The following is a 16,265-nucleotide window of genomic DNA, read 5'->3' on the forward strand; positions in this document are numbered from 1 at the left end:
ATTTCAACATCGAGTAGTGTGCACGCCTAGATAGAGAGATGCACAGAATAGCATACAAGCGTTAAAATAACATACACTGCTTAAGTATATCGTCCTTGGGTTGGTTGGATGACACTTGCTGATGGGTTCCTTAGGTGAGCCATTGAATTATTAGGGTAGCTGGCAGTGAAGCAGCAACTGGGGCCAGATGTATATCATTAGTTAGTGACTTCAATACTCCGTGATTTGCCAGAAAACCTCACATTTTATGAATAACAGGCCAAATATTAGAGTCAAAAATCTGGACATTCTGCAAAAATCTAGATAGTTGAGAGGTATGCTATGCATGCTGGAAATCTGTGTCAGCTGACATGCCCCACTTATAAAGTCAAAATGCATGTGCTATGAACATGCTATCTGAAAAACATAAATCAGACACCTATGTCATGAAGTAAGCATATTTTGAAAGAGAATGATTACATTTTTTGCTCCACGCTGGGCAGTTTTACCAAAAGGAAGCTGGAAAAGTTTAGTATACAATGTTGTGTGGCAAGATCATACTTCAGACAAAATGGTCAACTGTCTTAACAGGAGAATCAGACACAATGAAAGAGAGACAATGAAATCACTCTTTCGGGATTTTGTAATCAAAATGACATGGCAACTACATAGCATAGGAGGACAAAAATGACGGCATCAAGATAAAGTTCAACATATAAACACCAAAAAACTTACTTCATCAAAAGAGAGAAACAAATTACAGAACAAGCTCTACACATCTAACTGATGCTTTAGTGACCAGGAAAAAAGGGCACATGAGGGTCAATCCATTTTGCAACTGATGCAAGAATATATGATGTCAGAACTACTGGTATAACACCAGGGGAGACTGCTGAAAAATGGAGATTAACACTGCAGCCCTGCACGACCTACAGCAGGTGTTTCATGCAAGAATCACTTCAATGTAAAATTCAAGGATTTACTTAGTAATCCTTTCCAATTTAACCTCTGAGCCAGCCAAGTACAGAGAGAAGTTTTGGGTGCATTTTAAGGCCAAGTCTTCAGCATGGAAGCTTCATTAAGCTACTAAAAAGCCACAATATCTTCTCATGAAATGGACACACAGTTAACAAAAACTATAGATAACTCACCTCAGACTCACGAGCAGACATAAACTTTAAGACAACATGCTTCAGGTAATCAAAGTTAATCTCCCGCAAGTCATTTAAATCTGAACTATTAGTAACCACAGTAGCGGCAGTTAACACACTTGGCATTTCAGGTATCTTGTCCTTGCCATCTCCTAGTTCAGCTTCAGGTTTTAATCTCTACAAAGGCAAACAAGTACAAAGTGACATATTAATTACTTAAAAGACAAACTACAATATGACAATCAACAGAACTTAAAACACAACAAAGTGAGCTGGGTTGTTATTGGATTCTGTTTGGCGCACATAGTACACTCTGCCTTGTCCACTTGTTTTTAGGTTTCATTGAATTTAACTATAATGCAAATCATTTAATGCTATTCCACTCTCAAATTCTATTACTTGTGATGATTTTAATGAATGAATGGGCCTGCCTGTCTAAATTTTAAGGGTGTAATCTCCAGATACTTTGTGGTACATGGGGCTTGAAAATTAACCTCTGACAATTTCAACTTCTGTGTATTAATCAGGTAAGCAATATACCAGGGAGTCTTAGATAACATCACATTTGTAAAGATCCACCCCCCCCCAAAAAAAATTTAAAAACACACAAAAAATGGTCAATGAGTAGAGGAAGACACAGAAATAGCTGCTACATCCAGTTTAAAAACTTTTACTTCAGTGCACAAACAGTAACACAAGCGCTTTCACCAAATAGGCATCATCAGGTGCATCAAAAAGCACTAAAGTACACACCCTTTATACAAACTGAAAATCACATGACATATTTAAACTAAAAAAGAAATAGTACATTTAAAAACACAATGAACATTTTAAAACACAATATATATATATATATATATATATATATTTATAAAAACAATGAAACAAGCTGTATATCTTACTTATAATATTATATTACTAAAACTATCTCTTTAGGGGTCTCAGCTTTAATTTAGGTTTTAAAAGAACAGACTCATTCAGTCCATGCCCTGCATCCCCCCTCAACCTTACAATCCAAGTGGATTCCAGATCTTCAGTTCTATTATGCATATCCCCTTGTCTCACATTCTCATAAAATCTAGCAACTACTAAAAACTGAAAACTGTGAGTGGAGTATGTTCAATACATGTTTGGCAAGTGCATTAATACTATTGCCCTTGTTAACATGGTAAACATGCTCCCTGATGCATTCTCTAAAAGGACGATCAGTTTTACCAATGTAGAACATTCTACATTTCATAAAGTGAGCCAAATATACTATGTGTGAAGTATCACATGTAGCATTTATTTTAAAAGTATATAATGTACCATAATCAGGATGTTCAAAACTAGAGCTAGTGTCAATGTATGTGCACCAATTACAATGTCCACAAGGTCTAGCCCCATGTGAACAGTAATTATGCTGTGTATACTTAGGATAGGATAACCTACGTTTCAATGACTTACTGTTCTTAAACAAGAATCTAGGTTCAAAATCGATAAATCTGGACATTTCTCTGTCTGTAGTAAGAACTTTCCAGTGTTTTTTTAAAGATTTCAGTATAATTACTAATATCAGTAGTATGTCACCTTAAACCTCAAATTTGTATCATTGGATCTTCTGTCTCCTAACATACTCACTACTACCAGATGAAAAATATGGTCTGGCTTCATTTTGTCTTTTATTAGTGACATTAACCATACTACTTTGAAGTATATGATCCTCATAGCCTCTCTCCCTCAAGTTCCTAATGGCAGTATCAACCTCAGCTGAAAAATCAGTATCCCTTGCATTTAACCTAGAAGCCCTATACACCTGATTAGAGGCAACATTTCTGAATACATTAGTATATATAACTCCATTCCCATCTTTTATTACTGATACATCCAAAAAATCCACTGAAGTCTGTGAATGATAAATCTCAAATAATGTGCAGTAGTATTCACATAACCCATGAATGCACCAAGAACATGCTGTTCCCCATTCCATAAGATAAAGAGGTCATCCACAAACCTACGGAAGAACAGAATATGCTCCCTAAATGGCCCCCGTAGAATATGTTCAAATTCCCATATGGCCATTACCGCATTGGTGTAGCTATTGGCACACGAAGTGCCCATAGCCACGCCATTGCACTGTTTATATACCTGTTCTCCAAAAACAAAAATGTTATGCTCAAGTACTATTTCAAGAAGTTTCCCCAGCAGCTGAATTTTACTAGGACTATAATCCATGCGCTCCTTTAAGAATTGTATCGTACTATTGATGCCATCTGAATTTGGAATAATTGTAAATAAAGAAACTAGGTCCATAGTAACAAATATTAAGTTCCCATTATTATTGGTTGCAGTATATTCATGTAGGTCTCTAAGAAATTGTTCAGCGTCTCTGAGCACATGTCAACTTATCAAAACCTGGTCACAAAAGTTTCTCTGTATAAACTGATAATGACTCAGTGCACCAGTTCCTTCCAGACACAATGGGTCTTAATGGTGGATCTAACCCCGCTCTTATGTATTTTTGGGAGACCCTGTATGATGGGAATAGTTGGCTTACTGTTACAAAAATACTCAGAGACTGCTGTCAAATAAATTCATCTCAAACAAACATTTGATTAATACTTGCACATCAAAAATAATAGTATCAGCCTGTGTACGAGATAGTTTCTCATAAAAAGAAGCATCATTCAGCATAACTATAATTTTTTTGATCATACCATACTCTATCAAGTATCACTATAGGTCCACCCTTATCTGCAGGCCTAATTGTGATACTGGTATTATTTTCTAACCCTCTCAAGCCATCAAACTCTTCTTTAGACAAATTCTGACGTCTTTTATACCATTGATAATTATTAACATTTTTTACTTTCATGTCATAGATATCTTGTATGCAGAGTTTTTCAAAAGCAGCAATTAGCGGATTCGTTTTAGGTATAAATGAACTAGGTTTAGAAAACATGTTATCTGCACAAACAGAAGTGTCCATTGAATCATTAAACATAAGCTTCAGATTTTTGGCGAACAGTTTTACATCAAAAATAACATCAGTAAAATTAGATTTACTGATTGGAATAAACGATAAGCCTTTACTTAAAACATTCAGCTCATGTTCCGTTAAAGTTACATTAGATAGATTCATAACTAGTCCTTCCTGGCTTTCATAAACGCTTTCTTTATTGTATTTTGTGAATTCACAGTACCTTCTAATTTCCGTTTGTTGCGGCTCCGACTCCATCCGTGTTGATGTTCTTTCAAATACTGACAACTCTTGCTCCTTTACTGGAAGCGGAAAAAGAAGATCGTAGTGAGTATTTAGATGAAAAAATTTGTCCACAGTAGTGTTACCATTAACAACAGGCAATTTACTGGATTGATGCACCTGTGCAGTTGTAACAATAACTTTTTTATGAGCTCCTAAATCTTTAACAGGAGCTTCTTCACTGATAAACGTAGATGAACTTTGCCCTTCTTCCGACCATTGAGCCACCACATCACGATAAGTAACAGACGATGTAATACTGCCATCTGATGGAGGAACAGCAGTATTATGCTGTTGTCCATTATTGCCAGAATTATTGTGGAGATCTTCACGCGGCCAAGTGAATACATTCTCCAGCCGAAAATCGGTTCGATCACGGCAGATTTTACTGATCTTCCCTTTTTGTAGTTTGGATTCATACACCAAAAGGGAATCAAATATTTCTTGGACATAATGATCTGAGATGGTTTCAGGATAAGTAGTTATAAGCTCCGAATATTTTGCATTGGCTGCATCAACAAGTTCAGAGATTTCTCTATCAGCTGATTGCACCAACAACTTTAAATAACTAAAACTTGCCTGTATGTTAATTTTCTGCCATTCCAACAAAAGTAATTTGTCACCACTGATATCTGAAGGCATTTTTAAAATACGTAGGCCCCAAGGTATTATCTGCTCAGCTAGGCAGTCCTCCAAATGAAATTGCTGATACTGACATCTCTTTAATTTGTACAAATCCTTTTCTAGCGTAAAAAGTCCAGTCTTTAAGGCTATAACACCTACTGAACCATTAGCAACATTCTTAGGGTCATTTCCAATCTCCATTCTGCAACCAACCAAAGGATTAGTTGCCCTAGTAATGTCCAGTAAAAAATTGTCCATTCTTTTACTGTCAGAAATAGGGATGACAGAATCAACCTCAGTAATTTCATCAGCCATATAAGAGAGCCTTGTGGCAGTATAAGCAAACACAAGCAGAAAAACTAGTAAAAGCACTGCCACAAAGAAATGGCTCACACACTGTGTCTGAAGTACAAAATCCAATGAACAATGAGTAGAGGAAGACACAGAAATGTCTGCTACATCCAGTTTAAAAACTTTTACTTCAGTGCACAAACAGTAACACAAGCGCTTTCACCAAATAGTCTTCATCAGGTGTATCAAAAAGCACTAACACGTACACACCCTTTATACAAACTGAAAATCACATGACATATATTTAAACTAAAAAAGACATAGTACATTTAAAAACACATAATTAACATTTTAAAACACAAAATATATATATTTATAAAAACAATGAAACAAGCTGTATATCTTACTTATAATATTATATTGTTAAAACTATCTCTTTTGGGGTCTCAGCTTTAATTTAAGTTTTAAAGGAACAGACTCATTTAGTCCATGCCCTGCATCCCCCTCAACCTTACAATCTAAGAGGATTCCAGATCTTCAGTACTATTACGTATATCCACAAAAAAAGGTGAATGCTTATATGAAGTACTTACCACAATGCAAGATTTTTGAGATAGGAGTTCTTATAGATGGCTTCACCTGTAAGGACACCCCAGCCATCAAATCATCTGAATTACGGTAGTACTTTCCAGCTGCCTGCTTCTACAGCATCTGCAGATCTGAGTATCTAAACTTCTACAAACAAAGTAGCCATCATGACTCCTCCTGTTATTCTAAACCTGCTGTATAGGGAAAATTTACCATACATCATTGCTAAAAGATGAGCACCTAAGGCAGTTCAGATATGAAAAATGAATGGAAATAGATACAGTTGTTAGGTTCTCAAACAAGATCTCTGCCTTTGCATGACCATGAACTAAAGTAACTACTATTAGAAGAAAAACAGAAGTTGTACTTTCTTAGGTGAGAAGGCGATTATCTGATGCAAAACCTCCTCTCATAAAAATTAACTTATGGTGAAAACACACTGAGTAGCTTCCTTTAAATTTTGTGTATTATGCAGCACTAATTACAGCCTTTCATGCCTAAAAGTCTTTGGAAGGTCGTCAAAGATTTTTATCAAAATATTTTTCCAACCCATAAAGAAAAACAAGTATTTCACACACACTGTCAGTGCAGCCGGAAAGCTTAAAACAGTGAGGTTATTCAAAAGAAACAAGAAGTTATGTACTCACCATAACGTTCGATGTATGTAGTCCATCTCGCCTCACATTCTTACCCGTGGGTTCGGAGTCGAATGTCGGCTCCGACACGGCCATACTTTTTAGCTCAAAGTCTTTCTATTGGCTGGGCAAAGATGGTATCCCATGCTGCACTGCTCTCTACCCTCAGATCTAGTTTGCTGCAAGCACCAGCACTCATTCTCCATGCATAACAACACCTAAGGAAAGGAAAAACAAACCAAGAATGAAGAAAACTCTGAAACCAGGCCTAACCTCCAGATCCTCCAGGACGGGGTAAGGAGGCGGTAAGTAAGAATGTGAGGCGAGATGGACTACATACATCGAACATTATGGTGAGTACATAACTTCTTAATGTTATGTAGTCCAATCTCGCCTACATTCTTACCCGTGGGACAGCGTCCTCAGCACCTAAATCCTGGGAGGCTCAGTGGAAAATACTCCTGAGCACTGCGGAACCAAAGGAAGACCTGCCCCTAGATACCACATCTGACTTGTAATGAGTAACAAAGGTGTGAGGAGATGCCCAAGTAGCAGCAGCACAAATATCATCCATAGACAATCTGGCCTGAAAAGCTGTAGATGTAGATACAGACCAGGTAGAGTGAGCCTTCACCCGGAATGATAAATCTTTTCCCCCTGAAGTATAAATGAAAGAAATACAACTGGAAATCCACCTGGACAACGTGACTTTGGAAACAGGAGACCCAATTCTGTTTTCCGAAAATGAAACAAACAACTGATCAGATTTTCTGAGATATTTCGTTCTGTGCAAATAAAAACGTAATTGTCTGTGCACATCCAATTGATGAAATTAGAATTCTGCCTTGTTTGAGAACTGAGGAAAAAACACTGGCAATTCAATAGATTGGTTAAGGTTACTAACTGACGCTACTTTGGGAAGAAAGGAGGGGTTCGGTCTGAGAGAAACACTCTCCTTATGAAAAATCAAATAAGGGGGTTTGATTGATAAAGCTTGAAGCTCCGAAACACGTCTGGCTGATGTGATGGCTACCAAAAGTCTTCCAAGTTAAGAATTTTAAATTGCAAGTGGCTGCAGGCTCAAAGGGGGGTGAAGTAAGACCCTGCAGAACAAAGTTTATGTCCCAAGGCATAACAGGTTCCGAGATCAGAGGACGAAGTAAAGTGCCCTTCAGGAAAGCCTTACAGAGTCTATGTGCCATTAGACTAGGTTCGTCTGCGACATGAAAGGTAGAAATCGCTGCCAAATGGACTTTAATGGTTGCGGCCGCTGAACCCTGGTTAAAAAGCATAGACAGGAACTCCAATACAGATGAAATTGGAGCTGTGTAAGGGTCAATCCTTTTGGCATGCACCCAGATTGAAAACCTCTGCCATTTGCTGTAATAAATCTTCCTGGTCGAAGGCGTATGAGAGGAAGATAAAATATGAACCACCTCCGGCGAAAATTGGTGAAGCCTAACTAATGACGGAAGTGGAGTAGCCAGGCTGTCAACTGGAGAGTCCAAAGAGAGGGATGGAGCTGCCCTGACATGTGAGTCAGTAAGTCTGGTTGTGGGTCCAGAATCCAAGGAGCATCCATGAGATAGGGATGGTGAAAAGGGAACCAAATTTGACGAGGCCAGTGTGGGGCAATCAGAATCATTTTGCTTCCCAAGGATTGCGCTTTCTGAATAACCTTTGACAGCAAGGGAACTGGAGGGAAGGCATATAGTAGACCGGAGGGCCAATCGTGGACTAGAGCGTTCTGGGTAACTCCCCCCTAAGGGGGAATCAGGGTGAAGTAGCTGCTGCATTTGGCATTGAGGGGGTTGGCAAAAAGGTTGCAGCAAGGCTGACCCCACCTGCGGAAGATCTGCTCCGCAACTTGACAGTTCAGGGACCACTCGTAAGGCATCAGAATAGCTCTGCTTAGCCTGTCTGCGATCACACTGGACTTCCCCAGAATGTGTGTTGCTACCAGAAAACGTTGGGAAGACACTGCCCACTGCCCAAACTCGCATGGCTTCTCTGCAAAGGGGATATGACTTGGTTCCTCCCTGCTTGTTCAGATACCACACCACTGACATATTGTCCGAGTGGATTGCAATAGTCCCAAGAGGAACAAAACTCTGAAGTGCTTGCAACACTAGTAGCACAGCTCTCATCTCCAGGACATTGATATGCAGATGCATCTCGTGCTCTTGCCATCTGCCTTGGACTGTCCTGCCTAGATAATGCCCCCCACCCCATCTGGAAGGCATCTGTGGTCACCGTGGCAACCAGGGTCACAGGAACAAAGGGCTTTCCCGCACTGAGGTTGTCGGTGCGAAGCCACCAACTGAGATCCTGTTTGCACCTGTCTGTGAGTAGAATAGGGTGAGAAAGTGGAAGACGTTGAAGAGACCACTGGGCAAAGAGTAGCCACTGAAGGAGCCTCATATGTAACCTTGCCAGAGGGACTAACATAATTGTAGCAGCCATTGTCCCCAACAATAGGAGGACCCATCTTGCCTTCACTCTTCTCAGAGGGAGCAAGGCATAAACCTGTTGTTGTAGGACTCTGATTCTTTCCTGTGGTAGAAACGCCCGCATGAGAACGGTGTCTAATTTGGTGCCTATAAAAGTGACACGCTGTGAGGGCAACAAGGCAGATTTTTCCCAGTTCAATGTGATGCCCAACTGTTGACATAGGTTGACAATAGCATCCCTGGTCTGAAGTTGTAGATGCCTGGTGGTGGCAGTAAGGAGCCAGTCATCCAGGTACGGTAACACTTGGAATCCCTGATGTCTCAAGTGAGCAGTCACTACTGCCATGCATTTGGTAAACATCCTGGGGGCTGTGGTGAGATCAAAGGGCAGGGCTCGAAACTGAAAGTGACTGGCTCCCAGCCGGAAGCGTAGGTGACTTCTGGATGCCCTGTCCATCTTTATGTGGTAGTAAGTATCCTTGAGGTCAATGGAGCATATCCACACTTCTTTTCCCAACAATGGGAGAATAGACTGCAATGTGACCATTCGGAACTTGGACATTTGCACATGGGTGTTCAATCGGCTGAGATCCAAAATGGGTCTCAGGTCCCCTGTCCTTTTCGGCACCAAAAAGAATCTGGAGTAAGTCCCTAATCCGATCTGGTCTGAGGGGACATGTTGGATGGCTCCTTTTTCTAGCAGCTTTGAAACTTCTGAAGCTGCATAATCCCTTTGACTGGGTGGAACATCCGGGATTTTCTTGATTGGAGGGGGATTTGATGAGAAGGGAATGACATATCCTCCGGAAATTATTTGTAGGACCCATTGGTCCTGGGTGATATCTTGCCAGGCCTCTGGGTATAATGAGATTCGACCCCCGACTGGCTCCGGAAATGCACAGTCGGGCCCTCCCATCAGGAGCGGCAGTAGGGAGAACCACAAAAAGAATCATGGTCTCCCGAGTTGCGAGGCTCTCCTCTGCCCCTAGGGCGGCATCTCCCTGAATAACCACCCCCTCCCCTGCCTCTGGAGGGGGGCTCACCTTGTGCACCGGGAAAAAAACCTCTGTGATTTCTTGAACCACATTTTGCCACCCCTCTGGGCCTTGGGATAAGGCCTAGAGGGAAGGGAAAAACGGACTCCTACGGCAGACAGTTTTTCCCTCCTGCTCGCACCTAGTGAGAGTGTCTTTCACCTTGGTTCCGAACAAAGAGGAACCATCAAACGGGCATCGTGAATGAAGACTTGAAGGCCTCTGCGAAATGACAAAGGTGCATCCAGGCCTGCCTCCTAAGAGCAACTCCTGAGCTTGCTGCCCTACTCGCTCCCTCGGCTGCATAGGAGATTAGCCTCATGGAGGAGTTTGCAACAGAACTGAGGGTAGACATCTTGAGTGTTGACCTTCTGGGCCACCGCCTCAGAAACGTTACCAGTGAGAGTATCTCCAAGCTCCTTGAGGAGATCTCTCTGGAGCCGTGTAAAGTGTGATAAGTAATTCAGTGACCATAAGGTAAAGGTCGCTGAAGAAACCGTATGCTTCCCGTACTGGTCCATAGTCCTAGACTCCTTGTTAGGGGGATGGACAGTGGAAGAAGTCTCAGCTAATTCCTTCTGGGTGGCAGCTGGCACCACCATGGCATCCACAGGGACTCCCTTGGATAGAAATTTCTTATCAAGAGGAGCAGACAAAAATTTATTGGGTCTCCTGGAGACTGGTTCCACAGTCAGGGGTTTCACATACCCTTCAACAAACCAAATTCTGAAGCTCGTCGAAGGGTGGAGATACCCAGGAGGTGGAGGGCTGAGTACCAAAGGCCTTCAGGAAGACAGACTCCTCCTCGGAGGGGGCTTTGGATGGCCAGTCACCCCTTTGCTTCAAAATCTCTAGGATGTCAGAGAAAGAAACATCCTCACAGGATGACTTAGGGGACCCCTCCGATTCCTCGAGGTCTGTGTCTGATGTGAGAATCTATGTGCTTCCTCTTGCACATTTTCTTTCTGGGTGGCTCCTCAGGCAAAAACTCTGAGGGGTCCTCAGAAAAATGGGGACCACTTGTGGGGGTACCCTGAGGCCTTGGGGCTCTGCTGTCCTGAGATAGATGGCGATCAGAGACCTGCACCGGTGTTGTAGGGGACAGAATGACCGACCCGTATGATGCCGCTGACAACCTGTCCAGCTCGCTCTGCATGGCCTCGAAGGCTGGTCCTACCGGATCCAAAGAATGATCAGCCTCCGAAGCAGAGACAGGAGTCAGGCTTCCCCGCACCGAAGCGCTGAGTGGTGTCCTGAAGCCTCTCCCTCGGGTCCAACCATAGAATCCTAAATCCCGTGGATGGTGCCGACAGGGTCGGAGCTGACATCGGAACCAATAAACCAGTAGGGGCTGTCGGAACCGACCTAGAAATATCACACGGAGCCAAGCACTCCGGCTCTGAAAGCTGAGATGTGCTCAGAGGAGGAAGTATCGATGCAGATTGAGCGACCGGCTCCGGAGCCGACTGGGTTGGAGCAGAGAGCAATTTAGCCAGTATCGGTGACTGAAGAAGTCTCTGCACCACTCTATTGACGTCAACATCTGATAAGGTCCTGGAAGATTTGGAGGATAGGGAAGGAGATCGAGACCTCCTCTCTGAAGGGGACCTGCGAGGAGGGGATACTGGCCTAATGCTAGGCGACCGGCTCCGAACAGGCTCCAAGAAAACTGGAGCCGAAGAAGGTTCCATAACCACGGACACTTCCCGCGGCCCCAAGGACAACAGAGCCGAGGATGTCGATGAAGTCTTTGCTATTTTCTCCGGTGGCTCCGAGTTGACTTATAGAGCCGGAGATCACTTTTTTGCTTTTGAAGATTTAGCCTTAGAGCTGGAAGCACTCTCCAGACCCTCCTCGGAGGGTTTCAGAAGTCCCTTCAAAATCAATTTGTTCTTCCTTTCCTGAAGAACACGCGGGCTAAAGGCATGACAAAAACTACACGATTCCTGGAGATGAATGGCTCCCAGACAGTACACACAGAGTGTCCATCAGTAATGGACATTTTATAACTGCACTTGGAGCACTTCTTGAAGCCTGAGGGCTTATGCTCCTTAGTATCTTTGGACATAGTTAACCAACAACAAGTAACTAACTAAAAAATAGACCAACAGACCGACAGTCACAAGCACAGGAACAAGCCAAACAACAGACAGAACACTACAAAAATCTCTAACTCAAACGATCCTTAGACACAATACAAGGGGGGAGGACTAATTCCTCTAATTTAAATGGTTTTAGTCCATGGGAAGACTTTAGCACACAAGGAAAGCAAGGGGACAGACTAGGTCCTCTAACTGAAACGGGCCTAGCCCATTGGAAACAGCTAGTGGGATACCACAGAATACGCAATCAAGAAAAAACGACTTTTCCACAATACAGTCAAGAACACACACAATAGCTATTAAAATAGCTTTTATGCAAAAACTTCTCTGATATAAGAAAAAGGGTACTTAGTCACAGCCAAGAGTGAGACCACGTCCGAGCTACACGAGCAGCAAACGAGATCTGGGGCTAGAGAGCAGTGCAGCATGGGATACCATCTTAGCCCAGCCAATAGAAAGACTTTGAGCTAAAAAGTATGGCCGAGTCAGAGCCGACATTCAGCTCCGAACCCACAGGTAAGAACGTAGGAGAGATTGGACTACATAACATCTGATGCTTAAAGTTGTAAGTTCAAACCTATTATAAAATCCTAGTTTCAAACAGAATTATCATATATTTGTGGCACATATTTCCAAACTGTTACATATCAATAATCTTGCCCAATAAAAACAAATTATCATTTAGAATACAGTTCATTAGCCTGCACTGGAAGCATAGAGAGAGATAAAGCCCTGACAATGGCCCAGGCAGCCAGGGTCCAATTAGCTGAAAAGCTTGATGTCAGAGGCTAGAAGAATTGGCATGCCCATTCTTAGGGGAGATGGGATGGTCATGGACAGATTACAATATTGCTCAGGTGACACAGCCTCCCTTGGAGGAGAGGTATGTGTTAGAATGTGAGGAGCATTGCAGAGAAGATGTGAGCATGGCAGCTAAGCCAATGATGGCACCTCTTGGTACATATGGAGAAGCATGCATGGGCAAACAAATTGGATTAAGCCATTTACAGTTAAAAAAAAAAAAAAAAAAAAGTCCTCATATCCGGTGTGCTAGCCGGAGCGGAAGCAACCTTGATGCCTACACCTGTGTAACAGCCCCCAATAGACAGCTTTTGCTCCAATACATCTGGGGAATTCCTACCACTGAGGAATGAATAAGTGTCCATCAGGGGCAAGCCTGATGGCTAACAGGTGAAAGCAGAAAAAGTATGAAAGTAAAAAAAAACTCTCCAGTTGTCAGCCTTCCAGAAAAGCCCTGCAAGTCACCTCTAATTACTGTGTTTTGGGTGTAGTTAAAGAAGTGTGAATATTCTATGTATGTTTTTTATAAAATCTGCAAACACTCTAGATCTCAAACTGCAGCACCTGAGTGTCAACGATTTGTGGCATTGTTCATGTTCAAGCTGGGCATCAACACCATATAGTAAACTGCACCTCATATTCTTTTGATACCCATGCAGATATGCAAATATCAGTTCCATTTGTTACTACTACAATAAGTAATCAGTTTACTTGACTGTTGGAAATTTCATAAAAAAGCTGAAAAAAATAGAGGGCAAAGTGGTAAATCATGAACACGAGGTGGGGAGCTCTCAGAGAAACTGCTCTAAGCACAAAAATAAAAAATAAAAATAAAAAAAATAATGAGTCAGTGACAAAGTACTACTATAAGTCACATGGAGAGGTGGAAGGGTTTTCTCTTTCTTCTGTGGTTACAGACAGAAAAAAGTGCATGTTTCAATAAAAGAAGTATTTTAATTAGCACAGAGGATTAAGGAAATCTACGGTTAACAAGCTGCTGCTTGTAATCCAAGGATTGATTGTCTCAACCTCCATTTGCCTGCTGTGTGACTCTAACCAAGTAATTTAAGGCAGTGCTCTTGGGCAAGGCTCTTCAGCAATCTGCTGGACTGCATGCCTAGTAACCACCTATGAACACAGAAAATTTTGCGTGATCTTTGTACACAGACTACGGCATCTATTAAAAATGTACAACATTTTTGATGATCATGGTAGTTACAGGATGCAATACTACAAGGTTTTGTCTCAACTCACCCCAGCACACAAAATGAGATAGGTTATTTTCGTAAATTAAGTCTTGTAGGGCACAGACATTCTTGCAGCAGGTTCCAGAGTACGTGAAGGATATCTCACTGTTTCACTGAAGCAACAGAAAGCAGCTCTACTACAGCAGAGGGGACCTACCACATCTGATTGGCCTCTATATTGAGCATCCGAACCTGTAATTTTAAAAATGCGCAAACTAACCTGATTGCCGTAACACAACAGTCTTGAACTGAGAATTTTCCAGACGCAAACTACTGTAATTAGTACTATAACATATCCAGGCAAAAACACAACCATTCATGTTCTCAGGATCCTTTCACCCGATTAAGGCAAGAAGGAACTTGCCATTGCACATACAATAGGGCTGCAACTTGTCAAGAATTTCTAAAGGAGTAGCAACTTGCCAGTTGCAGTTTCCTACTGAAAGCTTTTTGGGCTTTTCAATTTTCTCTACAGCTGTGCAACCATGGAATTAGTACAAATATGTAAAAGGGTGTGGGTGGGGGCAAAGACCTTGCCTCACTGCAAAAAAATGTCTTTTTTTTAATCAGATTGAGACTTTTGGCCAGTTTGTTTCTTACAGCTGTAACCTCAAGCAGGTATTAGTCAACAATAAATCAGCAAACAGCTCCAAACAGCAGAAAGAATTCCTGCAAGACTAAATCACTAGTATAAGTCTGTCCTTTATGCCAAGTCTGCAATCAAACTTTTACAGCAATAAGCACCTACCTCAAAAAGCAGTACAATAAAGACTTGAATAAATGTGGCCATGTACCTCCTAACACTGTTCCCGAACAGGAATTTAGGTGGCTTGACTTTACTGCAAAAGTTTTTGCAGTTGTTGGGTAATGAATATGTTTATTAAGCAGTGTCTTACTGTATATCTTAGGTTGGTTCTGCTCTTTGTGCCTTCTAAAAACAAGTTTTCCAACAAAGGATTTCTATACAAAGTACAACTGTTTAGAACAGAGGCAACAAAGGTAGCACCTATAGGGTATCAGTGTAGCTCATTTTCCAACACCTCTCTCTATTTTTCTTATAAAGAATGTCTGATCTTTAATTCATTCACATGGCTTGTTTTTAAACTTCTGCGATGGTGCAGTGGTAGCGTTGTTGCCTCACAGCAAGAGCTTCTCCCGTTCGATTATCGGATTGGGTTGGGAGTGCCTTCTGTGTGGAGTCTGCATGTCCTCCCCGCGGTCAAGTGGGCGTTCGAAAGACATGCGGTGAATGGGTATGCCTTCGTTGAAGGTTGGGTGTCGGGCTGGCAACTCGACACCATAAAAACCAACTGCCAATCAGTAGCGGACCGGAGTTCCACTGTGGCGACCCCTAACCAGGAAAAGACAAAAGACAAACAACAACATGGCTTGTTTTTAAGGTTGTAGCAAGCAGCATTATATTTTGCTTGATAAGATGTGTAAAGGGGTAAAATTACTTCCTGTGATTTACTGCTTATACCTTTGAGTACTAGTGCTAAAAGATTAAACATTTCTGACTTTGGTTGCAAAACACTAATCAAAAATAAATGTACTGTCTTAATGATTTTGACTTTTTTTTTTAATTTTGCTTGTCACTTTTCTCTCTCAATTAACTTTAATGATCAAACTATACACCCCCCAATTTGACAATACTACATTTAGTGATACTGACAGTGACACTAATGTTACTGCACCAAGGACCGACTGTTCTTTAATCTGTCCAAGTAGGGCACAGACATTCTTGCAGCAGGTTCCAGAGTACGTGAAGGATATCTCACTGTTTCACTGAAGCAACAGAAAGCAGCTCTACTACAGCAGAGGGGACCTACCACATCTGCTTGGCCTCTATATTGAGCATCCGAACCTGTAATTTTAAAAATGCGCAAACTAACCTGATTGCCGTAACACAACAGTCTTGAACTGAGAATTTTCCAGACGCAAACTACTGTAATTAGTACTATAACATATCCAGGCAAAAACACAACCATTCATGTTCTCAGGATCCTTTCACCCGATTAAGGCAAGAAGGAACTTGCCATTGCACATACAATAGGGCTGCAACTTGTCAAGAATTTCTAAAGGAGTAGCAACTTGCCAGTTGCAGTTTCCTACTGAAAGCTTT

General features: G+C 41.7%; 1 protein-coding gene across 1 annotated transcript in view; it reads right to left on the reverse strand.

Moving 5' to 3' along the window:
• GOLGA1 (golgin A1) overlaps window positions 1-16,265 on the reverse strand; it is a 2,378,923-nt gene that overhangs the window by 105,685 nt on the left and 2,256,973 nt on the right. Inside the window, exon 24 of the mRNA XM_044058132.1 lies at window positions 1,131-1,307. Within this exon, the coding sequence (XP_043914067.1) occupies window positions 1,131-1,307 (177 nt within the window). The remainder of the gene's footprint in view (window positions 1-1,130; window positions 1,308-16,265) is intronic.

This window comes from Protopterus annectens, chromosome 16.part0, assembly GCF_019279795.1.
Source record: "Protopterus annectens isolate FY-2018-M chromosome 16.part0, PAN1.0, whole genome shotgun sequence".
In the NCBI taxonomy this organism is placed as follows: domain Eukaryota; kingdom Metazoa; phylum Chordata; order Ceratodontiformes; family Protopteridae; genus Protopterus; species Protopterus annectens.